This window comes from Podarcis filfolensis, assembly GCF_964270895.1.
Source record: "Podarcis filfolensis genome assembly, chromosome: 3".
In the NCBI taxonomy this organism is placed as follows: Eukaryota; Metazoa; Chordata; class Lepidosauria; order Squamata; family Lacertidae; genus Podarcis; species Podarcis filfolensis.
Window position 1 is genome coordinate 39,244,276 of NC_139606.1, and position 16,906 is coordinate 39,261,181.

The window sequence follows — 16,906 nt, forward strand, 5'->3', positions numbered from 1 at the left end:
CCCAAAGAACAATGAATCTATTTAAAGATTTCTTTATTATTTAATTATTCATTTCCTGACTTGGCCTTGGTGCTGGTGGTGTAAGTTGGAAGGAGAAATCAAGTTGTTTGAGAGCATCTTGACTCTCTGCTGTGATCCCCACTCACCCCCCCTCAGAACGCAGTAGGGTAGAAAAATGTGTTGATTTGATAGTATTATTTGCAACTCTTGAGTTCGTGCTTGCTAGAAGAATGAATTTAAAACTGTCCTGCCTGGCTCCCTGTTACTGTTTAGCCTTGTTAGTTTCTATGGAAACAACTCAGCTTTTCCACAGACACTCTCAGGGAAGCCGAGCTGAGAAACTATATAGAACAACCCTTTTGATCACAGCCCTACTTCCTGATGTGTTTGTGGAAATGTGTGATTATGCAGTGTGCATTATTGTGTGTGATGCTCTTTAAACAATGATTAAATAGCTGTGAAAATATAGGGAACTACTGTGGAGATTGGGGTGGTGTGTAACAGTATTTAAGGTGCCACAGTACACTTAAGTATTGTAAAGTCGTCGTTGGGAAAACGGCAGTTCAGCATGTACCTTGTTTATTCATTTGCTTGCTTGCTAGAATTAGTTTGGGAAAAGTCCTATCTTAGATATAATACACCATACAAGTTAAGCATACCTTTCATAGAATTTATTTTGTTTTTCTATAGGATCAGACACATTATCAGACATTTACGGTGATGGAATATGGTAAGTGATTTCTGCTTGCATGTAAACTTGGATGCAGATTTTCTTTTTTTTGGAAGACAGAAGGGGTTCAAAAAGTTAAAGGTCCTCCTGCAACAGTAGAATCATGAACGTTACATAAAAAAGTCATAATAATGAAAAGCCTTCAAATCACCGAAGACCAGGAGACTCAGATTATGAGAGCCTTTTACCTCCTATATTTGCCTACACAGAACAGAGTATTCAACTTCATTTGTTATTCTAAACATGCTTTATATTGTTTAGATGTCATGGGGATGTATTTCACATGTCTGCCCCATTCACATATGTAATGTGAATTACATAGTAAAAGCAGTGTGCAGGAAAGAAGTGCTAAACACTTTCCTATCCTGTACCTTAAGATCCTGCAGTCTTTTGCTCCAAGCAGTTTCTCCCTTACGCCTCTATTACTAGAAGTGAGCTGAGAATAAAGAGCGTGGAGCAATGGATTGAGATGAAGTAATGTGCAGGAGAGGAAGAGGTTCAGTCCACTTGTTTTAAAGACCTCTCCCATCTTCTTCTATCCAATGACTCATGTGTGAACCAATAACTTCAGCTGATTTAAGACCAGACTTTTTTGTGGGGGTGGGCATATTTTGTGGCTCAGTATTTCCCATGTTTCCCACCCCTGGTTTAGAGGATTGTACATTTTGAGGGAATCTTCAGCACCCTCACCAAATTAAAAGCCCTGGGTACTTTGGGGGAATCCATAACAATTAACATGGTGTAGAACTGAAGTGATATGTGATTTCAGTGAAGATGAGATACATAAATGCATTGTTTGCATTATACCGAGAAAACCACATTAATGAAACATGTATTGAAAAACATAGCTATGGCCATCAAATTAATTATAGCTTCCTTTTTTTTAGTGCTACCAAAGTTTGAAGTCTTTCTAGCAACACCTCTGTTTTATTCTCAGAAAGACATGAATTTCACTGGTACTGTCACAGCAAAGTAGGTAAAAAGTGAATCATTTGAGGTCTATATGCATTGTACACCCGTGTTAGTCCTTAGCTAGTTCATAACCATGCAAAGGTGGGATTTAATTCAATTATTGATTCCTTCTTTGCAGACGTAACAGTTGATCATTATTTTTTAAAAGTATATTTTTCTGAGTACAATTTTAAAATACAAAACTAATAATAATTTTAAAATGAGAAATTACTGTGGCTATAATGAGAAAACTGGTAATTTAAGCGCTGCTCCCAGAACAGGACAATTAAAGAATGTCATTGACCCCACAAGTGAACTTGAAGAAAGTTATTAGTGCAGAAGCTACAAGAAAGAAGGTGTTAACTGCAGGAACACTTGTGTGGCACCGTTATAGCTGGTGAATTTCATATGAGTTAAAATTCCAATAAATTTCCAGATAACCTGAGGTATTGCTTATGTCCACTCTGTCTCTGTATGTATAGTAGGGATACTTGTAGTTATTGTTGTTAATAAAGTAAAAGATACATTTTATTAGTGATGGGCAATAATTTCACTGATTCGGTGTGATTTGCAGTATGCCCAGATCCAGAAAGGGTATGATCCCCAGATTTAAAGTTACATGCATGGTATGTAGGATCAGATTCAAGTGGATACTTGTAGGCTTATGAGATTGAATCAACCTGTCTTCAGAAACTTGTTTTGAAATGATGGTTTTTTTGTTGACTGTTTCAGGTACACATATGGAAAACCTGTGCAAGGAAAAGTAACTGTTGATTGTTCCCAGTTCTATGGAAGGAAGAAAAATATCACTAAGACATTTGAGGTGAGCTGCAGTTAGCACCTGACATGTGCTTATGTTGGGCGGAGGGATAACACTTCTTCAGCCACCTCAAGGATTTCTTTGTGGAAATAATAAATCTTTTAAATTGCAATCCAGTGCCTTAGCTTTTTTTTACTCAGCCGCCTACCTATGCTACCCTGTAGCTTATGCTTATCACTCTGTCATCCAAATGATTAAGCAGTTCTCTAATGATCTGTGCGGTGGCCATTACGTAGTAGTCCCCCACTGAAGAAAGCAGTGTGTAATGTAGAGATGTCCCAGTTCCAGCTCCCCTAGAGTTTTCAGCTAAAGACAAAGTTAGAGTAATGTGCAGGTAACCTGTAAGCAGTAATAGCAGATCTCCTGAGCCAGAAACATTCATGGGGTCAGGGCATGACACATGACCTACTCTTGCTTGTTGGAGTAAGAAGGCAGTAGCGACTGGTATGGTTGATCTGCCTGCAGTTCCCTCCTTTGGCAGGTGGTTGGTGCTGCTTAGGCTCACTATCAGCCCAACTTCTGATGTTTCCAAGATCCACTGCAGGTTCATGTTTTGCCAATATTTTGTTTTATTTATCATTTCCATTTCCAAATTGTGCTCTGCTAATGCTACCTTAACCCTTAAGGGAAATGCAGTGATACAAATATGATCTGGTTCTCTCTCCCCCATGCCTGCTTATTCCTTTCAGAAGATAAAACAAATTGATTAGTTTTTCTTCTTGTTGTTGTTTTCAGATTAATGGATCTGTGAACTTTACATTTGACATTCTAGAGGTGGAAAATATAACTTACAACAATTGGGGTTATTCTGTGCATCACCAGATGCCGGTGGAAATTACAGCTGTGGTTACAGAAGCACTTACAGGTATGCAGTTTTATATGGAATTTTCTTTAAGGCAGGTATGGGGTACCTTTGGCCTTTGAGGCTCATAATCAAGCCGTCGTCACTCCCTAGGGCATGCCTCCTCCCCCTTTTTTGCCTTGTAGGAGGAGACTTTCCCCTGCATATCCAGCTCCCTGCAAATCCTTGCTACATGCTGAGAAAGGAGCTGCCTTTCACAGCAGTATAAACTGTTGGTATTTGGAATCATGAGAAATACAGACTCTGCAAGTGTTATTAGGAATGAATGATTATGCATGTGACTTTTTTTTTTAAATCCTCCAAATATTCTAACAGGAATCTCCCAAAATGCAAGTGCTACTCTATTTCCAAAGCATCATGACTACATACTAGAATTTTCTGAGTATCCAGCAGTTCTCAAGCCTAGTCTGAACTTCATAGCTACGGTGAGTTATTCTACTACTCTTTATATTATCAGTATCATTCTAGGAAAAAAAAGCAGTATTATGGAGACAAGAGTTGGGTTTTAAAAAAATACTGTATATATAGATATTGTCTTTTAAATAAATTAATTACAATTTCTTTTGAGTCTCTTGGTGTATTAGTTATTGGTGGTTGCAAGCTGTCAGCACTAAATGCACTGTTGGTATTCCATATTTATGATTTGAGTATAAATCTTAGTTGTTGTAAATCATGGTTTTGAAAGTTTTGGTTTGATTTATGGACATGCCTTTTACTATTTTCAGCTGAAAGTAAAAAAAATTGACAACAGTCTGCTGTCATCTGATGAGCGAAGGAATGACATTGTGATCACTGCCACATCCATAGGGAATCCTGCTTACTACCCATATGGTGATGGAGGTGAATCACTGGCAAATGAGGCATCTCAGAACCTAATCTACCATGTGCCAGAAAATGGGATTATCGAGATTGAGTTTCCGGTTCAAGTTAATACAACAACGCTGCATGTTAAGGTATGCTTTTTCTGTGGTTTCCCCCGTCAAAATATGTAAATACTTAATCAGAAGATGAAAAGAATCTTAGTATGGAAACTTGTTCTTATGCCTACCTGAGTATTCAAAGTGCTTCAGAGGCATCTCAATATCCCTTACAACAGCCCTGCCTAGTAGGCCTATGTTATTATTCTCCTATTAAAGGTGGTGAGTCTGACAGATAGATGTGATATCAGTACTATGAAACTCCATGCCAGGGGAGTTCTTCCAGGCTTAAGTTTACCCTGTTGAAATTTTTAGGGAGTCGGTTAAAATATACCTATTCTGCTAGGCTTTTTGTGAAAACTGAGCATATTTATTATTGTTCTCTATTTTAGCTATTTATTTTGATATGCCAGGACCTATCCCTGACGCATCTCTTACCCTGCCTTTATCATCTGTTGGGATGAGCAGTGCTGCATCCTCAGTGTGCTCTCCCCACAATGTCACTTCTGGTCCAAAGGGTTCACCTTTTGGTTGGACTGCCAACACCTCAGTTCACTGGAGAGGTTGCCTCATTGACCTCTACTTACAAAGGCCAAACCCTGCAGGATGCAGGAGGACATTCATTTCAAGTGTATTAATTTATCCTTTTAGACTTCATAGGAGGTGTGCCCACCAGTGGTTCAGGCAACTATTGTGAACCATAGTTAAGCTTCCTCTCCACTCATATGTGAACAAGAGGAAGAGAGTGAAATTTTTCGCTTTCATTTTTTGCTAAACTATTATTTCTCATCACAAAATTCTGGGAATTATTCTACCTCTAGTTAGGTAAAGCAAACCAGGATGAAACCATGGCTTGATATCCTGGGTTGTTAACTACCTAGAGTTAAGATAAACGACAGTTCCTCAAATTCATATGGGAAGAGAAACGGTGGTTTAGTGAAAAATTAAAGCAGAAGCTTCACCACAACTTGTTAGCAATCATCTAACCTAGGGAGGGGCCTCTGAATTCTCTCCTAGTACTTTTCCTAGCTATGTCCCTTCATCTTTTTGTTCCTCCTCAAATAGCCTGACCCATTTTGCAAAACATTGAGCTGACAAAGTAGATGCTCTGTTCTTCTTTGCCAGCCTGATTGGCTTCCTTACTGGATATAGATAGAAGATTCTTCCTCTGACAGTATGGAGCCACTCTTCAGTCTATCCATGGTTAGGACAGTAGAGTAGACTGACTAAGCAGATGCAGGATGTTCTACTGCATCAGTCCAATTTAGCTGGCAATGGAGAAAGAGAGAGTTTGTCTGTTCCATCATGGGTGTTTGCTATGTTTCATCTCTGGGCACAGAAACGTCTTCTGAGTGGAAAAAGAAAATCAAAAGTTCTGTGATGCTATCTTGAGACTAATTTTAGATGATAATTTAAGAAATTGCTTCAGGAACTATTGGATTGTCCATCTCTACCTTCTTTTTGCATTCTGATGGAGTGCAGCTTTTTCTTTTTTTTCATTCTAACCATTAAAGGCAGATTGATATCTTCATTTATTTACGTATGTTTCTTCAATTAGGAGAGGCACTAATTATACAATTTGTGAAACATTAATTGAACTTTATCATTTTGCTCACAATATGTTGAATGTCCCCCCACCCGTTCCTTTTTTTTTTACAGGCCAAATTTCTGGAGAGCGAAACTTCTATAATCATATATGGTACATTCTACTCTACTACCATGACTTTTCTCCAGATTAAAAAAGCAAGTCAGGATGTAAAGGTAACTTCTGCTTTCCAGTAATCGATTAGCTTCAAAATTCACTAATAATACACTACATCATGATAGGCAATTAGCATGTTCATTCAAGTTGTGTTATTTTTTCCCCTAGGTTGGGACTCCATTTGAGCTGAATCTTCAAAGCAACAAGCCGATGAAAGAGATCAGTTATATGGTATTTTAAAAATTATTTTATATGTATTGTGTTGAATTTTACCACAAACACGGGGAAGACAGCATAGGCAATAAGGAGGATTTTGCTACTCAAAAATAACTATAATTTCCAGATAGGACTATGAGCAAGCGTTTAAAAATACCAATTGTACGTACTTGTATCATTTGGGTGTGCTAATTGGAGAGGTGAGACTGGTTGTAGCTTTCCTACTGAATGTAAATGTACTGGTACACCTGTGTTTGCTGCAATGTGTGGCATACAAAAATTGATTTTTTTATCCACAGGCATAAATGCCTGTGGGCCCAGACCTATTCACATGACACCTGTATAGTTGTTATTATACTGTTATGAGTTTGTGGGTGCTAGACCTCTATTATCCCCGGATCCAGTGGGTGTTAGAATTTAATTAAGGCTTGGAGGTGTTAAAACTGGGTGCCGGACCTGTGTGTTTTAAGTTGTATGCCAAACGCTTCTAATCCCCTTGAATCAACAAGTGTTGAAAGCCTGTTAAACTAAGCTAAGCTTCATGCATTAAGTTATTAAGTTGGGTAATGGGCCTTTAAGATAACAAAGCATCAGAGGAACTTGGTGTGAGATGGTAAGAGGGTGGGTCCCCTTTCCCTCAACTGATAATGCCAGATCTTAGAGGGGTTAGAGCTAGGAGTTCTGTGACCTGGAAGTAAAGCAGGAAGCAGGAGTTTTGAGAGCACCATGTTTGATGTCTGTCTGGATCCAAGACTGCAGCTATGGAAGAAGGCTCTTGGGCTGCGAACTCCTCTGTCATAGACTCAGGTTGTATATATGTATAAAAAAACTATATACCATAAAGAAACCACAGTCTCCACTGTGCCTCATTTCCAAAAGGAGACACAGACCTTGGATAAGCGCTCCTGGAACCCTTGGAATCTTGCACCACTTAGAGATTAGGCTGGTGTGCAAGGTGCTTTTATAAATAACAGATGTTGAATTGTGAGATGTGTGACAATTTCAGCTAGAACTCAGCTGATAGGAAAATCAGTTAACTTTCCCCCCTCCTCATATAGGTGGTATCTAAAGAACAAATTGTGGCTGCGGGTAAAGTAAACGTTGCAGAATTCTTTTTAACACCAGAGCATTCTTGGGCTCCTACAGCATGCATAATTGCCTACTATGTGAGTGACGATGGTGAAGTAATTAGTGATGATCTCTGCATTCCTGTTCAACTCGTCTTTAAAAATCAGGTAAGTTTGTGTGCATTGACTTCCTCTCACACAAATGGTGTTCTGTTTTGTTTTGAGACTATACACAAAAAGGGAAGCATAAATAAATACAAGCCAAATAAACATAGTATGTAACTGAAGCCCACACACTGATAGGCATTAGCATAGAGTTATGGTTTACAAACTATTTCACTAGTTGGTTTTTTTAATTGCTCATTAACATCTTTCAGATTTTAAACTGGGTTTCCTGCATTAGAGCCCATTTATAGACCTTGCTGTACCTACCAGCAAAGGATGCTTAGGGTTAAATGTATTGGCTGCTGGTTCAAACAGCTTCACAGTGCATGGCCTTATGTCCATGTTGTGCAAAAGAGTATGCATTCTATACACTGCATACGTTTATTTACATATCTGTATTTAATTTAAAAGCCATCCTATATGCTCTCTGGGTGGCATATATGGTTAAACAGTAGCATTAAAAATCACAGTTACATTAAAATAATTTAAATAAATACAGATTATTTTTACTTTGCTACAGTTGTTTGATATAAAAATGGAATATGTTTGGCCCAATTTGCTTATCTGCCCCCCTCCCCAGCTTTCTACCTCCAGTCCCTTTTAGGTCATGTGCTGTTCATCTCTTCAATCCTGCGTTGTGTTTCCTCTGTCTGCTACTTTGACTTATTTTTTCTTCTGGCCTTTCCCCACTTTTAACCTTGCTTCATTCTTCTTTCTCTGTCTTCTAAGGATGGCTCCTGCATCTTTGGGCCAAAATAGATAGGTTATCAAGAGATCCATGACTGGAGATAACACCATGTTTTTTGTTTTTTAATGAGGGGATTCACACTCTCTCTCCAGCACTGTGGCTGTAACCTGAACTTCCCTCCCATGGGTACATTTCTTTAAAAATATATATATAGGAGTCAGCACCTGAAGTAAAATAATTGTTCATTCTCCTTTATCTACTGCATAATGTAAACTAATATGCTTCCCCCCCACCCCCAGATCAATATGTATTGGAATAAAAATAGAGCTGGGCCTTCTGAGGAAGTCACTCTCAAGATTAATGTGACGGAACCAAAAACAACCATTGGTCTTCTGGTTGTTGACAAAAGCACAAAGCTCCTGGGGAAAAGAAGTGATATCACAGAGGATGCTGTAAGTTTCTGAAAGAAAAGAAATGTTTGAAGTGTATTTTAGAACTGTGTAGGAGCAGCTATTAGATTTGATTGTGAGCTTTGCCATTATACTGTTAAAGTAAGCCTCCATGAAGTGGGCCTAAGAAGCAAAGAATGGGAAGAATCCGTTTTCACAGCTTGAGAGCAAGAATTGGGGAGAATTATATAATCCTTTTGTGGGAAGTAGAATGAGAGACACACAACAATGCCGGTGCTTCCTTCTTCCTCCTGACCCCTGTCTACAGTTCTTGCAAACTTGCCAACTTTATCCTTTAGTATGTAGGGGAGGTTTTCAGGGAAGCTGAGCATATAAGTAACATATTATGACAAGAGTGTTACTTCCCAACCTTCCTGAAGCTGTCGGAAGTTCCAGGAGTGGCCTTTTTATAGTATGGGATGTCAAAAAGCATTAGAGAATAAAAGTTTGTACCGTTCTGGTTCCTGCACCTCAAAAAGTGGGAAAGGTGCTGGAAGGGGCGCCTGAAATGATCAAGGGTCTAGAGCAACTTCCCCATGAAGAAAGGTTGCAACATTTTAGGCTTTTTAGTTTGGAAATATAGTGAATAAAGTGGGATATGATAGAGATGTCTAAAATTATGCATGGTGTAAAAAAAGTGAGAAACTATTGACAAACCTGTGGTAAGTGGTAGAGATACAGGGGAAGTGAGAAAACATTTTTATTGATTCCCATAGTATTTTTGCAAGGATTTTGTTAACAATTCTGTATATACTCAATTTTAAAGTATCATAACAACTAAGTGGCAGATAACTGTTTTTGTTGACTTTTATTATTTTTGTGTCTTACAACATTTGCTTTGTTATTCTTACAGATAAGGCTCTTGCTAAGTAGAATATTCTTTGTTAAAACAAGATCTATGTGATCATGATTAATTGAATTTATTTTGGTTTCTCCTATGAAAACTAAGTACTATTACTATTATTTTAGGTTCATCATGAGCTAAGTTTATATAATAGAGGACTTGATTATGGTGCAGCCAGAAGTTCATATGGTGTCTTTCAGGTACAGTTTTAAAATGCATATGTACTTTTCCATTGTTTTGATGTATTAAAGAAAATAAAAGTTTAGTAAGGGTTACTCAGTAGGCAAGTCCATTCATTAGTATGCTTGTGTTTTCAGATGCAATTGGAGAGAAGAAAACTCAGTCCTCTGTAGATACTGACTTTCTTCAACACAAAGCTAGCTTTTATTTTCTAAACTAAAAATGTTGTTTATTTATGGATGCTTTAAAATATGCTTAAAAGAAATAAAATATAGGTTGACAAAAATGGTTCATATGTTGCATATTTTTTAAATTTAAAGTTATTTTTATATATTGTGTTTAGAATTGCAAACTCTGGGTATCGACTGATGCCAGCCTTCCAGAAGATGAAAACTATGAAGGCTGTAAGTAAAAGTCACATCAAGTATAATTCATGCAATGTATGTAGAACATAAAACAAGTGTTCCTTTCTTTTGTTTATTTCAATTAAGCAAATAAATATATATATATGGGATGTGGGTGGCGCTGTGGGTTAAACCACAGAGCCTAGGACTTGCTGATCAGCAGTTCAAAAGCACGTCAAGTGCAAGTAGATAAATAGGTACTGCTCCAGCGGGAAGGTAAACAGCGTTTCCGTGCGCTGCTCTCATTCGCCAGAAGCGGCTTAGTCATGCTGGCCACATGACCCAGAAGCTGTACGCCGGCTCCCTCGGCCAATAAAGCGAGATGAGTGCAGCAACCCCAGAGTCGGCCACAACTGGACCTAATGGTCAGGGGTCCCTTTACCTTTACACACACACACACACACACACACACACACACACACACACGTGTATGTGTGTTGAAAAAGAGTGATACAATTTAGGATGCAGTGTAGATTCTAAACACTGAAATTATATGAAGAGAATGTTACAGTATTCTCTCTCCCCCCCCCCCCCCCAGTTATGGAGTATAGCTCAGCTTTAGACTTTCAGCATAATCTGGAGCCCGCAAGAGAGTCTGTTGGTTTTGAAAATCCCCATATAAGGACAAATTTTCCAGAGACATGGATTTGGCGTGAAATCACAACAAGGTAAACAGAAAGCGTTTTCTTTACATATCCATTCTTATTTGAGAACAATTAATGTAATGTATTACCAGCGGAAGGAACTTCTCTGTAGCTTTTAATACTTCTGTTGAAGAGTTTCCCATCAAATGGGCATCTTTGCCGAGCACCAATATGCAGGACAGCCCATTCTTGAAGAATGTTATAAACAATGTTTTCTAGAGTTACAAATAAGGAAAAGGGCAAAATACTCTTAGAAGCTGGTTCATACTTGAGTGACAAACACCATAAAGTTTAACAGCAACAAGCATTTATTTATATGCCACCCATCTGACTGGGTTTCCCCAGCCACTTTGGGCAGCTTCCAACAAATTAAAACATCAAGCACAGTGTAAAGCAGAAGTGCATATTTGTAGCAAGTAGTGGGCATATGTCAGGGGTATGCTGCCAATCTTGGATCCTTTAGCATGTGTCCTTTCTGCTCCATGCTTATGAACATATATTTTGCTTACCGCTTCAAAGTGTCTTCCACTCCAAAACACCAATATGTATGTGGCATAAATATAAATAGAACCATGGCCCTTATGTAGAAACTGAATGCATAGCCTTCATTTGTACCTTTGCAAATCTTTCCTCAAACCGTTAACTTGATTTAGCAAATCATTCATTATTCCACCAGGAAAATCTGCCTAGATTTACTGACCATTGTTGATGTTTATCCTTCTGAAATTATATTTCTGCTTCCTTTTCATTTTTAGATCGACTGAAACAATACTGAATGTCACTGTTCCTGATACCATTACTACCTGGGTAGCTAGTGCGTTTATAATATCTGAAAACCTTGGACTGGGTGTGATGAAAACGCCTATTGAGGTAACAGAAATTCAAATGCAAATACACCTCACCCCTCTGTAGAACCCTGAGCATAGAGGTGTGATTTCATCTGCCAACAATACTATGTGCATGTGGCGGCGAGAAGATGCAGCTCAGAAACTGAGGGCATTCCAAAGGCGAAGGGCATCTTTTTCAGATATTTGGTGCCTTAAACTTTAACATTGCCTCAGCTGCCATTTAAACCACAGGGATGAGGAAAGCTGTGGAGGAGAACAGAGCAAGAGAAGAGAATTAGCACCAGGAAAAAGGCTAGAAGAGCCTTATTGTTCTAGAGAGAATAAGCCCAGTGGCAAGTTGGGTTTGTAGCCTATCCTTGCCTCCCAAGAAAAGCTTTCTCAAGAAATAGGAAAGATCCGGCGAAGGAAAAGACTGCAGGAAATAGTTAGGCACTAGAGGGCACTCTAATCTAAGAAAAATAATAATAGGGTTAGGATGAGTTGAAAGCATCACTATAAAAACAGACTTCAAAATAAATACAACCTTTTGCTACTTTAGTGATGTGTCCTATTCCCTAAATAATATGGGATACCTCAGAACCCTAACTCCATAATAGTGACAGAAGACAGCTGTTGGCTTGTGCTCTCAGGGCAGCAGAAGCAGCGGAATGGCACTCAAACATTGGCATGTAGTTTGGCCCAAAAGCAGTTCTGCTTAATGCATTTACTAGATAAGGAGTTGGGAAGCATTATTAGGACTGCGCTCCTATATCTACTCTGAAAAGAAGTCCCATTGAACTTGCTTTTGTGTAAGGCTTTGTAGGATTGCACCATAAAGATGAATGAGCAGAAATGGCCAGTTTCTTCAACCTGGGTGTATTGATCTTCCTTAATCAGGCTACAGGCTGAACCTTTTGCAAACCCTCACATTACTACTGCCACCCCCCTCTAAAAGAGCTAGTGAGGTTTCAGGTCCCTGGCAAAAGAATCCACCAGGCACACTAGGGCAAAATTAGGGGAAATCCAGGAAGCTTCAATGATAAGGGGTATGCCAGCCAACTTGGAGGGAAATCAGAGAACAATGCTGCCATTTTTTCTTGCTAGTGTTGCTCTTGGCCTTCCTACCAGCTTGATGACCTCCCCCCCCCCAAAAAAAAGACTCAATAAGAAAGCATTGCAGAGGCATCCCAGGCCTACTGTTATCTTTTTGAAGATCTTCCCTGTGCAGAAGTGGTGATTATGCTTCTGACTTGGCAAGTGCTGCTTTGGGAGAGAGACAGCCCACAAATGTATTGCATGCCCAGGTGCAGGGAGCCTGTGCCTGGCCAGGGCCCAGTGAATGATGACAAATAAAGATACAGGACAAAGTATTGGGTTCAAACAGACCACAACTTTATTGATTACAGATGTATGTAGGCTTTGGTGTAGGCAGTGGGTATGTACCCTAAATCAGTCAGCTCTAATGGTTCAGTTGGCCCTGGGTTAAGGGTTGCCCTATGATATACATCAGTTGCAGGCAGTCATACCAGGACTGCTATCTCGGCATCTGGACAGAAGCAACCCCTCTTGGATCCCTTTAACAGGGTACCCTGTTTTTTTATAGAAGGGGACTGACTCCCAAGCCCTGCCTCCCACCAAGACTAAGGATCCAACCCAATGCCGTATCTGCCAACAAGTTCTGTCAGTTTTCCAGCTGTTGTTGGACTCTAATCCCTCTCAGCCCCAGACAGCATGGCCAGTGGTCAGGGAGGATGGGAGGTGTAGTCTCATCGACATCTGGAGGACCAAAGGTTCCCTCGCCCTGTTTTAGGATAAGGTAGTACAGTGGCACCTCGGTTTTTGAATGTAATCCATTCTGGAAGACCATTCAAGTTCCAAAACATTCGAAAACTGAAAACTCAAAACGGAAGCCTCAAAACAGAAATCTCAATATGGAAAACTCAATACGGAAGCCACGTTTCCGGTTCGACTTCAGAGGCACGTTCGAGCTTACAGCGTTCGCGTTCCAAAACGTTCATCAACGGAGACGTTTGAAAACCGAGGTACCACTGTATATAAGTTTCTTTTTTCTTCTAAAATAAATTACATAAAAATGTACTTACTAGTGAAGCTCTTGAACAATATTCAGTATCAAATCTGATATTATAATCAACCAAGAAGAGTGGTTGAGGTTTGGGGTCCAGGCTTTCCATCTGGCAGTTATATATGAAAACAAAACATTTGATTATGAGACTACCTCATTCATGGATTTGGATCTGGATATTAACTTTTATTTCAAGCTCATTTGAGATTAAGGTCAATATTCCTTTTTTTCCTGAATGTTGTTTGGCAGAGACTGATCAATCCTGGTGATTTCTATGAAAGTGCACGCTTGGCTGAACGTGCCAACAGTTGAGTAGTCCTTAATGAATCCATAGCCAAGATTCCACTTCACTTCTCACAATGACTTAATTTCCCTCCTGTACATTGTTGGATTGCTCGGTTTCTATTTAAAGTTCCATATGGTGAAAACATGTTATACATTGACACATGCAAATAATATTTTTACAAAAACATATAACTGAGCACAGGCTTTATAGATACAGTGTTAATAAGCTTACAGGGCTTAGGAATGAACCTTATCTGGTATTAATTAAAAATCTGTGATGGGTATAATTTCCTAGTGGGTGCTCCTTGCAAGCACAACATAATTCACAAGTGTGAATTGAGAACTTTGTATACAGTGAGTTTTTCTTCTTTTTCTGAGCATCAGTTTCACCCACCCTCTGTCTCACTCTACTGATCATATCACAGTCTATTTTGGAATATATTGACCGGTGGGACTGCTGCCTGAAAATATGGGGGAAAGGCATTCTTTATTCATGCTATCCCTTACACATGTGCAAAGAGCCCCAGTGGATTACAGCGTGGCCAACTTTTATTTTCAAAATATTAATGATATGGGGGTAGAGATGGATTGAAGTTGGGCAGAAATGGTATATCAGCTTTGGAGCCTGGAATAATCTGGGTGGGGTGGACTTTGGCAGGATTTGGAGCTCAGTGCCTTTTGGATGCTAGTACTTATTGCCTGATATAACATAGCTCTTCTGGTCAGGCCAATCAAATAATATCTGGTTGGCAACCCTACTTGTATCACAACAGCTACAGTCTTTAACTTACTTTAATCAGAATATGCTCAGTAAATTAGATTTTGCTCTTGAACCAGTGCCTAAAGTTATTCTAATACAGGCAACAGTAAATTCCTTTTTAAGTGTAGGAGACACACCCCAAGAACTATCTCATACCGTAGCTATGCAAGGTTCAGGGGCTAAATGTTGAATGGTTTCTTTAAATGTAAAGGTTCATCATTGTTCCACCCGATGTGTATGTCTTTAAGGGGCCAGAGCAAGGGCCAGAGCAAGATAACGAGACCCAGCTTTACAGCTGTGAAACGTAGCAGGTGCTGCTGAGTTGTATTTGATTAAGGTGTGTCAGCATTTGGGTGTAGTATATAAGGAGCAGCACCTAGCTCTCCCATTACCCTGGGGGATGGGTTGGTGGTTGGGTCTGGTTTGGTTGTTAATGTATTTAGTGTAAAAGGAGTTTTTGTTTTTCTTATTAAAACCTTGTTTAAGTTATTTTTGAGTCCTTTTTTTTTAATGCATGGTCTCCCCAGCAAGCTCTCTGCAGCGCTACCATACTGCAAACAGCCAACACTAAATGCTGTCCTGGGCATATAAGAGTGCCATAGTTGTGAAAGAGACACATCTTTGTATGTGTGCGAGTTGAGAGATGGGGCAGCTGTGTTTTGGAGCCCCATATTCAATCTGTGCAGCTATATGTCAGCTTCTAGCATGCCGGCTGAGGTACTTCAAGAAGTGCACGACCTACAAAATTTGCTATGTGAAAGTTGCACCCCCCATTTCTTAGCATACTGATGTTTGTTTTTAGTCAATTAAATTCTAACTGGCCAATGGTCAAGGTCTGTTGTGAAAAGTTCTAATCAAAAACCATCTGCATTTAAGTTGTATTCTGCTGAACAACTAACCTATACACCACAAGGGTTCACTGTTGTATAACTTTTTATATTTTTCAGTTAGAAGTCTTCCAGCCCTTTTTTGTTTCCTTAAACCTTCCTCCTAGTGTTACAAGAGGAGAAGAGATTGTTTTGGAAGTAAACCTCTTTAATTATTTGAAAGAAGGCACTGAGGTAAACATTCATTCATTTGTTCATTTTCTAATATTAGGTGGAATCCAACGGTGTCTGTACGTGAGCAGAATGGCCTTCTCACACAACAATTCACACTTGTTCTCTGCACCCTTGCCTGCATGCACCCAACCCTCTGGAGCAAATTTGTGTGTGTGTAGGGAGTGTAAGGTGAGGAGAGCAAGAGGAAGTCCTGTTGTGTGAGAGGAAGTCCATGCACACAATTTTGGATTTTGCCCATGATGTCTTGTAGTTGCCTTATCTTTGCTGTTGCCAGCTCTTAGTTAGTTCATGGTCTTGCTGGAGCATGGATTCAGAGACAGACTGTTTAAGTCTATCGGTTACTGACCCTAGGGGGTGGGGTGGGGAGTCATTTTGCAATCGGATTTTGTCGGTTTTTTTGATTTGGCTTAGGCTGTGATCCTACGCAGATGTTCTAAGGAGTAAGCTACCTTGAACACAGTAAGAATTGCAGCTGAGTAAACATGCATAGAATCATGCTGTATGGATGGGCTTGGACAGAAGCGCAGATTGAATTTTGATGCCAATTGGATTGTTTTTGGTACAATACAGAACGTTATAGCTAAGTGTGGCTTTGCCTTAGCAGAAAATGCCTCCATTTGCACAAGTTTCACATGTTATTTTGCTTTTGACATTTACTCTGCACTTTCTTCTTTTCTCTGTCCTATCTCCTGGTGTCATATTTGTCTCACTTTCCATTCTCCTAGTTCCCAGTTGCCCACCCCCTTCTTTCTTGTTTGTGTTTTCTTGAGTGTTGCTGGGTACTCTAAGGTTGATGTACCCTGGCGGCCCCACCCACGTTATAATTGGTAGTAGTCACATCTATGTGAAATCCATTCTGTGCCTCCTGGTAAATGTCACATTAAATGTCTTTGCTAGTAGCACAAAATATATGTTAATTAACCACTTTTTTTATAGGTTACGGTGACCCTTGATACAAGTGACACCTTTGAAATCCTTATTGTTTCTAATGATATAAATGCCATGGGAAACCAGCGATCAGTATGGGTACCAAGTGAAGCTGCAAAGACTGTTATTTTTCCGATCAAGCCAAAGCAAATTGGAGAGATTCCCATCAGAGTGACGGCAATATCTCCCATTGCTTCTGATGCTCTTTTACAGAAAGTATTAGTGAAGGTAATTTAAATCATTATTTACACAAGCTGTTTGTCGGATGGATGAACCACTTTTAAAAGTTGCACACAGTTGATAATTAGTTTTAAGTATTTACGG

At 39.4% G+C, this 16,906-nt stretch overlaps 1 protein-coding gene across 4 annotated transcripts in view; it reads left to right on the top strand.

Moving 5' to 3' along the window:
• Positions 1–16,906, top strand: part of CD109 (CD109 molecule) — a 65,018-nt gene that overhangs the window by 19,484 nt on the left and 28,628 nt on the right. For all 4 annotated transcript variants that reach the window (XM_083608102.1, XM_083608100.1, XM_083608101.1 and 1 more), the window contains 16 exons: positions 691–730; positions 1,618–1,702; positions 2,414–2,504; positions 3,237–3,366; positions 3,679–3,788; positions 4,089–4,316; positions 5,940–6,041; positions 6,151–6,213; positions 7,257–7,433; positions 8,418–8,570; positions 9,537–9,611; positions 9,935–9,995; positions 10,534–10,663; positions 11,395–11,509; positions 15,542–15,655; positions 16,592–16,810. In XM_083608102.1, the coding sequence (XP_083464228.1) occupies positions 691–730; positions 1,618–1,702; positions 2,414–2,504; positions 3,237–3,366; positions 3,679–3,788; positions 4,089–4,316; positions 5,940–6,041; positions 6,151–6,213; positions 7,257–7,433; positions 8,418–8,570; positions 9,537–9,611; positions 9,935–9,995; positions 10,534–10,663; positions 11,395–11,509; positions 15,542–15,655; positions 16,592–16,810 (1,893 nt within the window). The remainder of the gene's footprint in view (positions 1–690; positions 731–1,617; positions 1,703–2,413; positions 2,505–3,236; positions 3,367–3,678; positions 3,789–4,088; positions 4,317–5,939; positions 6,042–6,150; positions 6,214–7,256; positions 7,434–8,417; positions 8,571–9,536; positions 9,612–9,934; positions 9,996–10,533; positions 10,664–11,394; positions 11,510–15,541; positions 15,656–16,591; positions 16,811–16,906) is intronic.